This window comes from Protobothrops mucrosquamatus, unplaced genomic scaffold, assembly GCF_001527695.2.
Source record: "Protobothrops mucrosquamatus isolate PMUCROS unplaced genomic scaffold, P.Mucros_1.0 scaffold1519, whole genome shotgun sequence".
Lineage (NCBI taxonomy): Eukaryota > Metazoa > Chordata > Lepidosauria > Squamata > Viperidae > Protobothrops > Protobothrops mucrosquamatus.
In genome coordinates, this window is record NW_015387691.1 from 467,920 (window position 1) to 481,572 (window position 13,653).

Sequence of the window (13,653 nt, forward strand, 5' to 3'; positions counted from 1 at the left end):
GTTTGAACAGTGCATACTTTTAGTATTATTATACATGTGTATGTGTATGTCTTCTGTATCTGTGTTTCTCTGTATGTGCTTTGAAGTCTTGACTCCTCGCAACTGCTTGGGCAAGTTCATTTATTTTCTTGGCAATATTTTCAAAAATAGTTTGCCATTGTCTTCTTCCTAAGGCAGAGACAGTGTGACTGGCCCAAGATACCCCACTGGCTTTGTGATGGATTGCATGAGAATTCACTATCTCTTTGTTTCTAGTCTGGGCTTTTTAACCACTATAACAAAGTGGCTCTCTCTCCTGTTTCCCACCTTATATACATATATGTGTGAAATGTATGTTAGACTTCTGCCCCTCCCCAAAATTATAGTTGCTACTGATGCGCTCAGAATATGATGGGATTAATCATAGAGTGCTTTATTATTTCCTTTATTTCTTGTACTTCATTAATAAAATTAATTATTTAATATTACAGTTGGCATTAGAGAATTATTGTGACAGAAACTATGGATTGAGCCACTTTAGCATTGTATATAAATATATAACTACAGCAAATGCTTATTCATAAGCAATGAATATTAATATTTTTAAACTAATTTAAATATCTCTAGGTTATTTTTTGAATTCATCTTAGTGGTTTATAGTTAATTACTTCTGAATAGTAATATAACTTCTGAAGCAATATTAAAAATATTTTAAAGTAGCTGAAAATTTAAATAAGATACATGTGCTTGTGGATGACATGCAAACTTTAACAAAATGATGAGATGGCAAATTAATACTTTTTCAAATGCAGTTACTCCTTATTTAGCTATTGCCTTGGTAGCTCAGTGGTTACAATGTAGTATTGCAGGTTAATTCTGCTTACTGCCAGCAGTTTGATCCTCACTGCTCAAGGTTGATTCAGCTTTTCATCCTTCCAAACAGTGGCGGGATTCAGTCGGTTTGCACCACTTCGGCAGAACCGGTAGCTAATTTTTTGTTGCCCAGGCCCAGAATGGACTTCTGGAAGTGGTATCCACATAGAGAACTGGTTGTTCACATATTTGAATCCCACCACTGCTTCCAAAGTTGGTAAAATGACCCAGATTGTTGGGGGCAATATGCTGACTCTGTAAACCTCTTACAGAGGGCTGTAAAGCACTATGAAGCAGAATATAAGTCTAACTGCTATTGCTATTGCCTTGTTTAATGATCCTTCACAGTTACAGTGGCGATGAAAATGTAACTTTACTTCACTATAACTTTCACAGATGTATAAAGTGAAGGAAAGTTGAAGTAAGATCATAAGCACAATTGTGGCTTCACTTAATGATCACTTTTCTTAACCAAGTTGCCCATTTCAGTTGTGGCCACATAACAAGGGCTACTTGTAATGCAAATTACACCATTTAGGTATTGCTCAACATTGTACACCTTTTAGAAGCATTAGCATATAAAACACTGAATAATTAATGCTTATGTTTCCTCTCAGGATCTCTTATTCCAGTATTGAGAATTTGAATTTTGGAAATATTCCCCCTGGTTTGTGGACCTCTTATATTTCACAGTCAGCATTGCGGTTCTTGAAAACTGTTAGCTGTTAGCCTTGCAATACATCCAAGGAATGTACAATGACATCAGCAGTGGTTCACAATGGAAGTTCAAGCCTGGAATTTGACAGCAATGGAGTACAGATTCAGGTCAGAAAATAGGAGAAATTGTATGGTATTCATGTAAATTCAAAATGTATTTTGGAAAAAAGATAAAACAATCAGATTATGGATAGTAGTAGTTAAGATATTGGGTTAGGACTGTGAGGCAGTCTTCCCTCAGTCATGGGACAATTACTATCACTTAGTCCAGCTAATTTCACAGGCTTCATTCTGCAGAGAAAAAGTAGAAGACAGGGTACTCCGTATGTTGCCTTGAATTTCCTGGGGAGAGGTAGAATATAAATCTAAAATATAATTTGATGAAAAACCAAAAATCTTGAATAAATTTAATTATCTCACTGAAATTAAAGAATTCTCTCTTGGCCCAACCCACCTTACAGGGTTATTGTGGGGAAAACAGGAGTCAGGAGTGTGTTCACCAATATGAGTTGACCAAAATGTAATATAATATAAAAATATTAACAGTATAAATTTGAACCATATTAATTTTTTCTATTCCTATTATTCTTTCACTAATGTACCTGGTCACTTCCAAGTTTATGAAAATAAAATGCTAGTACATGTAAAAATTATATGTTTTTCCAAGACTTGTTACACATATAATGAGAAATTAATAATGCCTGCATGTTTTGTACACTGATGTATTTTCTCAAGTTCATACATTATATCCAGAATGATTTGTAAAACTATATTAAAGACATAGATTTACAAACAGAAAATGTTGCTTGGATTAAGATGGTGAAATTATAACTATCTTTCTCACTGTTTTCCACAGGAGAATGAACCAGTTTCTGAATATCCAGCAGTGATTGTAGAGCCAGTACCATGTGCCAAAGTAGAACAAGGATATGCTGCCCAGATTTTTGTTTATGATGATGAAACTTTCCTGCTACAAGATGTTGCAGAAGAACAAGAAATCGAGACTGAAACTGTGAAAACAGGTAGACCTTTAAATACTTTGCCACAAGTGAGAAACTTATTTGGTCTGTTTAACATTTTAATCACAGATTAAAATTTGCCCTGATCCATTTAATAGGAGCAATAAATAAAAACAAACAAAACTCTATGAAATCTAAAACTTAATAATTTCACTGTTATATATGACACACCACATTCCAGCTCAATTATTTATTGTGTAAGTTTTCAGTTTGTATTCCAAAATATAGATAGCTTTTGCTGAGATAGTTGCTGTTTTTGTTTCAGTAATGGTATTTTGCAAAACTAAATATATAGTGAATCCTAATTTATTTGGATGTAAAATTATTTTGGTGTTTTAATATAATGCTAGTTACTTTGCATTCTTAGGTAGCATGATAGGAAAATACGAAATATTACCATTTTTAAACAATACTGGTTGTCCTCTGTTGCTTAGCAAGGTGATTGTGAAGTGAGTCACACCCAGTTTGCAAACTTTTTTGCCACTGCAGTTGTTAAGTGAATTAAGTGGTTGTTAAGCGAATCCAGTTTCCCCATTTGCTTGTCAGAAGCCAGCTAAGAAGGTTGCAAATGGTGATCATATGACCTCGGGATGCTGCAACCATCAGAAATGCATGCTGGCTGCCGAAATTTTGAACATGTGGCTGGGGAAGCTGTGACAATTGTAAGTGCAAGGACCAGTCATAAGTCACTTTTTTTCAGTGCTGTTGTAACTTTGAACGGTTGCTTAACGAATAGTTCAGGACTACCTGTAAAATAGTAGTCTGCAATTTCATAAAGTAAAGCTGTAATTTCAAGATTTATTAGATCCCTTTATTTAGTTTTTGCTCTGTGTAAGCAAGCCTTAAAAGAAGGTATTAGTCAATTAAATGTATTGCTTTAAAAATATTGCTACTTATGGTTCAAATAAGTTATGATTAACACAGTGTTAATCATCTTGCAGGAAGTAATAAATTATAGTTTATAGATGAATAGTAACTAGATTCACATTGCACACTAAATTGTACAACACACTACAGTAGTCAAAATCAAACATATATGATAATAAAATTTCAATTTAAAATGGCAAAAGGTATTCTTTATATCTGAAAAGATGTCAGTTTGTATCATTTGCACAATTATATCACTGATATATATGGCATCCACTTCTATATAATCCTGATATAATGGACAATTTAATGGACAATAGTCTCATAAATAGAGAAGGCTGAACAAAAAAGTTTTCCTTTGCTGAGATCCAATTAAATGGAGGTCCAATAAGCTGAGGTTTTACAATACACTCACTGAGATTTGTATATGCATCTGTGAACTGGTTAATTTTTTATCTTTGATAGTCTCAATAATTTTAGCATGAATAGCTGGAGAGAGCATAAAACATTAAATGAACTATGAACAGTTAAATAAACATTAAATATACTGTGTAATGGATATTTTTTAAAATTCTCAAGGTAACAGAATAATGTCAGGCTTTATTGCAAACAATGCAATTTACAATAATTTTACATTAGTTAGATTAATTTTGTAGCTATGCAAATAAATGTCCTAAGCTGATATAAAAATCATAAATTTAGATTTAACAGACGTTTAGATTTACAGTACAGGTAGTCCTCGACTTATGACCACACTTGAGCCCCAAATTTCTATTGCTAAGCAAGACAGTTGTTAAGTGAGTTTTACCCCATTTTATGACCTTTCTTGCCACAGATGTTAGGTGAATAATTGCAGTTGTTAAGTTACTAGCATGATTGTTATGTGAATCTGGCTTCCCCATTGATTTTGCTAGTCAGAAGGTTGCAAAAGGTGATCACATGATCCTGGCTCACTGCAACTGTCATAATTACATGCCAGTTGCCAACATCTGAATTTTGATCACGTGATCATGGGAATGCTGCCACGGTTGTTAAGTGTGAAAAACTCATAAGTCACTGTTTTAAGTACAATTATAACTTCGAGTGGTCACTAAACAGATGGTTATAAGTCAAGGATTATCTGTAACTACCTCCCCATGGCATATTAAATTGAGGCTATACTGAATTTTGTGCAGAAGAAAGCTCTAATACAATTTATGGAAATTTATTTTTTGTGTTTTAGTTAAGATATACCAAGAGATTGCTTTATTTATAAAATATTTGTCTGGCTTGTAAAGCAAACACTGCGATTTAATGTGCTGAGATTATATATTGACATTCATGGGATTTGGATCTGTGCTAATACAATATATATATTTTTAACGCTTCCTTTAAGTCCTGTCTTTTAGGAACAGACTATGCTTTCAGATTTCAATTAAGTGGGTGATTTTTTTGTGAAAGATCAAACAAGTGCAATATTCCTTTTTATACATACAGTATATTTATATTCCAAAGCCCCAAAAGTGTACTCTGTCATTTTAAGGAGCTTAATTATGTAATTAGAGCTTAAAGTTCACAAAAAGACAGTTTTGGATTTTAACACACTGAGTTAAAATAAGTGATGGCTCAGCAGTTAAAGGTTGAGCTTGTCAGCTAGAAAGCTGACAGCTGGGTTTAAGACCTGAGTGGTGTGCGATAGGGTGAGCTTCTATTACTTGCCCCAGCTCCTGCCCTCCTAGCAGTTTGAAAGCATGCAAATGCAAGTAGATAAATAGGTACCACTTTGGTGGGAAGGTAAGAACTTTCTGTGCACCTCATTATATAGTCAGGCTTGCCACATGACCATGGAAGTGTCTTCAGATAATGCTGGCTCTTTTGGCTAAGAAATGGAGATGAGCACTGTCCCTAGAGTGGATCACAACTTGACAGGGGGAAACTTTTTAAAAAATTCCTTGGTGTAAGATTTTGTATGCATAATCTTATTAGATATTCATGATAGCTTTCGGGCTTCTCAAATATCACTGCTCTGTGTCAAATTGCAGATTGCTTAGGAAATATAGCAAAAAGTGTTTAAATGCAAAAATTATTTGAAGGAAGTATCAACAATCCTATGGGATATGAACAGATTTGAGGGGGGCAATAATGCTGGGCAGTTGGCCTATTTATTATTAAAATGTTAAAAAAGATATTTATCTCACTAAATCTCTAATCTGCATTCATATAAATTTAGTGTTGAGGTAAGTATGGAAGTATTTTTTTCTAAAATAGGCTTTTTAAAAATAAAGTTCAGTGTGAAACTACAGTAGTTAGTGTTGTGAGTTATGAGTAGTATTCATTTAGCAACACAATTGGGACTGGCAATTCAATTTCTAGATGATGTAATTATTAAATGGAAATTCATATGACCACAACTGTGCTTATGATTTTACTTCAGCTTTCCTTTTTACTCATCCCAACCTCTAGAATACTCAACCTTACACTGGGATAATGAATAAGAAGGAAATTAATGTTTGTATTTACATTCATTGGAGAGGAAGGGATTGCAAGAGTAAGCAGGCACGCAAAGGCACACATCAAAAGGAATGCTCCCAGAAGCCATTTAGGAGGCAAACAAAAGCAGAAAGTATGAAAGTGATTAAAGTCTTCTCAGTTATAGGAAGCAGTTGCCAGCCAGCCAATTAAACTCACAGATCTGTGCTTGTTAACTTGGTTAGCACCTTTTGGGGAAGAGCTCCCCCCCCCAGAAAAGAAGTTCAGGAAGAGATGGTTTAAGCCAGTGGTTCTCAACCTTTTTAATGCTGTGACCCCCAACCGGTCGTAAGTCGAGGACTAAACCGGTCGTAAGTTGAGGACTAAACCGGTCGTAAGTCGAGGACTAAACCGGTCATAAGTCGAGGACTTTCCCTGCCCGGGAGCGCCGTGCATGCGTGGTTCCGCCCCCTGCGCTGGCCGAGGCGTAGCTGGCAAGCGGCAGAGACGGAGCAGGCCGACCACCAGCTGGCCCAGCTCAAGGGAGGTAAGGCACCCGCCGGAAAAGGGGAAAAAAAATGGCGGACAGCCTTGCTTGGCAACCCCCGTGAAATGGTCGATCGACCCCAAATGGGGTCGCGACCCATAGATTGAGAACCGCTGGTTTAAGCAATCTTGGTGTTCTGAGTGTGAGTAAAATAAGAAAAAAATGTGTCAGATACAGGACAACACATACTGATTGTAATGGTGATCGTGTGACTGTGATAGAGATGCTGCAAAGATTGTGAACACACGTTGATTGCAAAATTATCTTTTCAGCACCTTTGTACCTTCAAATGGTCACTGCACAAAGCAATGTTTATTTAGCAGCACATCCCCAAAGATTTGTTGCTATTAGAACTTTAATAGTAAATCATGTTGACTTTTAAGATTAAGTTTGGGTTTTAGATAGAAGCAACAATTTATATTAATTACAGTATCTTTTAGTTAGTGAAAATCAAGCTTGTATAAAAGATGAGCTAATATTTCAATTAAGATAAGAACTTAGAATTTCATCTTGAGATTCTTTGAACAAAATTCTTCTTAATATAAACATTATAAACATTCTTCTTTTCTTTAGTACAGGAAATCTCAAAGTTTGTTTTACATGATCCCTTAGATTTTATCATGAATAATTTATCACGAACAAAACTAAATAAATAAGTAAATTATATAAAAGTACTGTAATTAGACTACATATCTGACAGATGTGTGATTCCTGTTTTAATACTTTGTGCTTTGAGTGAAAATAAATTTTGTAGAAGTATTTTTTAGTGAGTTGGATCCAGAGTTCCTTCATAAGATAATTCTTTTTATTGATTTCTCCTTCCTCTTATTCTGTAGAAGAGAGAGATCTCCTAAAACTATAGAGGCAGTAGTACAGGGAAGGTGGTTCAGACCCTTGGATAAAGATGAATGACCAAAAATTGTTTCCTACTTTTCTCCAATGGGCTATTTCCATTGTTCCTTCATCAAAGCAAGAAGCCATCTCTTCAAAATAGGGACAAGATGGATCCAACCTACTATACTGCACCATGAACAATGTGTTCTAAGAAATATACATTTGAAATATTTCTCTTAATTTCTATGTAAACAATTTATTCAGGACTGAAACTGACATAATATATAATGTTATTTTTCAAGACACAGTTTAAATAAAAAATATGGTTTAATATTTGAAGAACTTCAGATAAAATGCAATTGTTAAAGTTTCCACTAATTCTTCCAGAATTTGTTATTTTCAGGATACCAGAGAAAGGTGTTTTTTATCTGATGATAGCATTAAATATTTGTCTCCTTTTCTGTGTTCTTTATATTGCATCAGAAATCCTCCCTGTGGCACAAATAAAGTTTTCTTTTAACTTTAAAATATTGTTGCCACAGGGAGGTAGAAGATCTTGATGAAACATGGATATTTAAACAATCCTCCTTGATTTACCTTATGGGAGGGGAAAAACTGCTCTGGAACAACATTGGTATGTATATGTTTTCCTAGTTGTCTATAACTATACATATTTAGTAAAACTATTCCCATTAATAAGAAATTCTCAGGTATATTCTAAAACAAGTTTCTTTTTTTTCCAGACTGCTTATACTACTTAAAACTGTTACAGAAAACAAATCCTACTCCAAATTTGCATTTCCTTATGAATGATCTAAATATAAATTTAGCATTCTTCCTCTGGATTTTTCAATTTGTTAAAATTAATTATAGTTGTACTTTATGTAAATTATTTTTCTGAATATTAAATTTGATTCCAAATCACAAGTTTTGTAAAATAGCAATATTGTAAGATTACTGTTTTTTATCATTGATGTTTAACGACAATATTCAAAATGTTTTTCGAGTCTATATACAACTGAGTGTGCTTTAAAATGTGTTAATAAGGAAATGAGGAATCTCTCTAAATGTATAATTTAATCTGAGTTTTATTTTTTGACAGATCTGACAAGTAGCCTTAACAAGGAATTCTTATTCAGTGGCAATGAAAAAATGTTAAGAGTTTTAGCAACCTTACTTTCCTTGTCAGAGCTCAGAAGCTAAGCAGGTCTTGTCTGATTAGCCTTGGATGGAGACCTTTTGGTGAATATTAAGCCTGTAACTTAGACTGGGAAATGAAAAAAAACTATTCTGTTAGAAACCAGTGACAAACCGCTTCTGTATTTTTGCTAAGTCACTAAGCTTGATTTGAGAGGAGACACATACAGAAGAGGTGTTGCAAAGCACTGAGCTTGAGTATGCCTCTCGTTTTCCTATGCTTTAGCAGGGGAAAAAAAGTCAAAGATGAACTTGTTGGTTCTTGCTTTGTCATTATGAATGAATAGGAAGCTTGTTTAAAGTAAAACTAGCCAGTAAAATGAGTCAATATGAGTTCTGGAATTGTTTGGTTGTTTAACACACTGGAATGTTAAACCATGCTTACTGGTTTATATTAATGAAAAAGAAATGGCTGAACACCCCCCCTCCAATCATCCCAAATTCTAGTTTATTTCTTTCAGCAGTATCTGCAACAAATGAAGCCATCACACCAATGCTGCAATTAAGAACCATGTCCAACATCTAACACAAGTAGGTAAATTGTGGCATCACACCAATGGTGGGATTCAGCCGGTTCGCACCACTTCGGCAGAACCGGTAACTAATTTTTTGTTGGCCAGGCCCAGAATGGACTTCCGGAAGTGGCATCCACACAGAGAACCGGTTGTTCACATATTTGAATCCCACCACTGCATCACACAAATGTAATGTCTTTTGCTACCCTTGCCTGTTTGCAGGCACCCATTGTTCCTTTTGCACAAAAGAGAGTGCAATGGAGAAAATACTCAAGCTCATTGCTTTACATGGGCCTAAGTACTCTGTTTTAAAAGTTATATGCAAAGTTATGGAGTAGCCAAGGCAAGTCCAGGAAATCAGTCTTTTGATTTAAGCAATTAGTAGATGTTTGTACTTTATCAGGAAGTGAAATTATTGAAATAAAATTGCTTTGAAAACTATCTAAATTATCTTTATAAATTAAAGCTGCAATTCAGTACATGTGTAATTGAGAGTAAGTCCCATTGGAGCATATTTGCATGGGGCTTAAAAGCATTATTACTGTGAACATCTGAAATTTTTTCTAGGTCACTTGGGTGGAATAACATGCATGTTCACAAGCTATATGGGGTACCTTTGAAAATATCAAAAGTGTGGACACATTTTGGTGAGTCACTGGCTTCAGAGGATTCAGACTGAGTAAAAGCAGCTATTTTCCCTTCTCTGCTAATGCTTTTTCTGACAGTAGCCTTTTAATGTATATAATTGAATAGTAAAAAAGGGAATTCTATAGAGCAAAATATTTGATGCAAGAGCTTTGATAATTGTTGTAAGACTTGTGGCATTAGTAATATTAGGTAAAAATCCATTAAACCAAGTAAACTTTGGGGGAATTCATGTTAAACCAGAAATTGGAAGAGTCAGCAGTAAAAAACATGTGACTGATACTTTTGCAACCTGTGTATACTATATTGTTTACAATATCATGTTATGGGCTGTACTAGTGGTTGAATTTTAGAAACAGGTCCACAGTCATTCTTGAATGTAATTCCATAATATTTCACTTCATCTATCAGTTTTGTGTCATAGGTAAAAGCTACATGCAAGAAAATATGCAAATTATTTGCATGACATCCAGATTGTCTGCTGATGTAGACAAAAGCTGGGCAGCAATGAGTTACAAACTGTTGTCAATAATGGAGGGAATAAACACTTAAGTGGGTGAAGTATGCTTGAAAATAAGTGGAATAACACAATCTTTGAAAATTGTTTGTTGTATTGACAGTTTATAATTCTTTATTGTAATTCTATTCTTCCTCCTCACGGGTACACAACAATTGCTCACATCATGGGTCAAAGAAACATCTTGGAAAAAAAAAAGATTTCTGCCTTATCGTAAGTGTGCAGAACCGTGGAACTCACTAACACAAAATAGTGCATCGCACTCCTGGTAATGCACCTCTTAATTCACAGCCTGCAGCGCTTTAACAGAACTCGACTGTTTCGGGATTCCACAACTCGGGACAATGTAGGGTGCAAGCTTGAACAACCGCCGATGATGCCAGCCGAGTAGCGCCTTGCAAAAAGAGACGGCAAGGAGCAGAAGGCAACCGTGCCAAAGAAGCTGTGACCACGCCGAAGAAAGAACGAAAAGTTGGCTCTTCATCTATGGCCACGTCTTCCCTTTCTCCATTCGCGAAGATGCGAAAAGCAAAGGAGAAGCGAGCAGCTACAAGCTTTGTGCTCCGCCGGACCTCCTGAAATGGAAAGCTCAGCCGGGCAGTTTCGGGAGCAGGTGGATGGATCCCTTCCCGCGGCGGCGAGCGGAGGACGCCGAAAGGCTGGCGGGACCGTTCCCTCTCCTCTTTCGCCAGCCTGACCCGCCGCGCTCGTTCCCCGCTTCTGGCTCCGGAGGGGAGGGCGCGAGCTGAGCGCCCGCCCGACACTTCCTGTCTGCGAGGCTGGCGGCGGAAGGATCGCGTGCGCCCTGCCTGAGAGGAAGCGCTTTTCCACGGGCCCCGCTTGCCTCTCCACGCGGGTGGGCGAGAAGCGAGCCGAGCGCCGGCTTCTGCGTGGCTGGCCGGGAGCGAGCGTGCAGAGGAGGCTCCGGCCGAGCGAGGCCCCCGTTGACTCTGCTGTGGCGGCGGAAGCGCGCGCGCGTCGTTTTAAGCGGGGCTGCGCGCGCGCGCCCGCCCGAGCGCCAGGAAGCCCCTGCGGGTCAATGCGAAGCCGCCGCCGCCGCTCGCTCCAGCGGCATAAACATGGCGACTTCCCTGCATGAGGGGCCCACGAATCAGCTCGATCTGCTCATCCGCGCCGGTAAGCGGCGACGTGATCCGGCGGGGCTCTTCCTGCGGGGCGGGTGGCCTAAAAGAAAGCAGCCGCGAAGGGTGGGCCAGGCGAGAGGGAGGTTGCGCACGCTGCTCGCGGGCTCTTCTCGGGGGCGGCACTAGCGCTGGAGTAATGGAGGGAGGACGAATCCAGGAAGTGATCACCTTGGCGTGCTGTCCGCGTTAGCAACCTGACCGCGCTGCGCCCGCAATGTGGGGCTTTGCGTCCGTGCGCGTTTGGGGAGGGCGCCGCCGCTGTCGGGGCAAAGGAAGGGACCGTGTAGCGTTGCCGCCGCCGCCGCTGCTGCTTTCGAGCCTGAACCAGGAAGAGCGGCGCTTGCAGTTCCGCGCCCGCCATCCGTGCCAGGCTGCTCAGGAATGGAAAGGCGCCTTCCTTGCAGCGTCTCTTGGGCGGAAGCCTCCTCTCCCCCTCCTCCCGTGTATGATTAAGAGCCGCTGCGAGCGGGCTCGGAGACTTCGAAGTCTTCCTCTCCTAGGTCCTGCCCGCCTGCTAAACTTTTGTTTCTCTCGGGGAGGATGTGGGAACCGCCTGAGGCCACGGGATGTCAGGGACACAGGTGGCGGTGCCGGGAGTCCGGCTCTCGGGGGTGCGAACGGTGTGCGCGATTATCTTTATTGAGTAGACCGAATCCATTTCCCCCTTTCTCCCCCCCCCCCTATATAGCGGAAGCGCGGAGCTCCCTCAGGAGCCCCTGTACACTGGATAAGGGGAGGGAGAGACTGGCTTGTCGACCTATCGCCTGTCAAGGATGTTCGAAATCTGAATGCTGAAGTGTTTTTTGGGCGGGGCTGTTCTCCTTCAGGCCAATAGGCACGGAGAAAGAATTGAGTGGCGGCTCTCTGTGCGCTCACAATGCAAGCACGGAATTGGAGGGAAGAGGAAGGATTGTAAATACGGAAGCGAGGGCGGGGCTCGTGTGACTGAAGAAGCGGGATAGAGGCGGAGAATTGAAGTGGCTTTCTAGCTAATCGCAATTCTGTATACAGATTAAAATGTTGTAGCTCCGTAATGTATTGTCGGTCCATCCTTGTTCAGGTTTTTTTTTATATATTTTGATTTCGTTCAGTAGAGAATAAACTTTAATGATTTTTTACTCCATTACTTTCTGACTCCTTTTAAATTTTTGAAGTGTTTAACAAGTTTTTCGGTTGTATCATCCTGCATATGAATTAACGATTGATATTAGGCATTCTTTTCTTGCCTATTTGTTTATTTGTTGTGGGTTGCTTGTTTATGAGCTTCTACAGGGCAAAATACTTCTGATGAGTCCTGTTTTTAAAAGACCAGTGCAAAGGGAATATTGTAATTAGGTGTTTTTTGCCTAGGGCTTGTACATAACTGCCTCCTGCCTGATGCCCTAAAACAGTGTTTCTCAACCTTGACAATTTTAAGGCATGTGGACTTCAACTCCCAGAATTCCACAGACAGCAATGCTGGCTGTGGAATTCTGGGAGTTGAAGTCCACATGCCTTAAAATTGTCAAGGTTGAGAAACACTTCCCTAAAACAAAACAGAGTGCATGGCTTTTTTAGGAAAAAAAAATGCCAATCCCCTCATAAAAAAAAAACTGCACCGCAAAACCACTTATTGCAATAGAGCAGGATTTTTCAACCTTTTCACCCATTGTAGAACTTTTAGGATATGGCAATATCCAAGTACCACCAGTTGCCTAGCAAGGTGTCAAAAACTTGATGACCCCCCCCAAAAGGAAAAGTGATAAAGTACAGGTAGTCCTCCACTTACAATAGTTCGCTTAGTAACTGTTTGAAGTTACAATGGCATTGAAAAAAGTGACCCCCAAGCCACAGCTGAGCAAGACACCTGCCTGCCCTCCCGGCGGCATTCTTCCTCGTGTCCGAGGTTTTCATTGTTGTGAGCATTTCTGTTGAGGATTGGCAGCGGGGGTGGGGTGGAGGTGTTTGGTTTTTATTCCCCCCCTCCCCGTCTGCTGGGTGGTTCCAGCAGCTTTTGATACTGTGGACCACAGTATCATGCTGCGGCGGTTGGGTGGGTTGGGAGTGGGAGGCACCGTGATGCGGTGGTTCTCCTCCTTCCTCACCGACCGTACGCAGTCTGTATTGGCAGGGGGACAGAGGTCGACTCCAAGGCCCCTAACTTGTGGGGTTCCACAGGGGTCGGTCCTCTCTCCACTTCTGTTCAATATTTATGTGAAGCCGCTGGGGGAGATCATTCGTGGCTTTGGGGTGGATTTCCATCAGTACGCTGACGACACTCAGCTGTACATATCCACCCCGGGCGACCCCAACGATGCCCTTGACGTGATGACCCGGTGTCTGGAGGCCGTGAGAGTCTGGATGGGGAGGA

The 13,653-nt window shown here is 39.6% G+C and overlaps 1 protein-coding gene across 2 annotated transcripts in view; it reads left to right on the top strand.

The window, feature by feature from the left end:
- ELF2 (E74 like ETS transcription factor 2) overlaps positions 1 to 13,653 on the top strand; it is a 43,126-nt gene that overhangs the window by 7,894 nt on the left and 21,579 nt on the right. Inside the window, exons 2-3 of one of the 2 annotated variants that reach the window (XM_015822295.2) lie at positions 1,470 to 1,677; positions 2,426 to 2,591. In XM_015822295.2, the coding sequence (XP_015677781.1) occupies positions 1,609 to 1,677; positions 2,426 to 2,591 (235 nt within the window). In that variant the 5' untranslated portion in view covers positions 1,470 to 1,608. Of the gene's footprint in view, positions 1 to 1,469; positions 1,678 to 2,425; positions 2,592 to 11,225; positions 11,296 to 13,653 lie in introns of those variants that run through there. The other variant, XM_015822296.2, reaches the window with a different exon arrangement.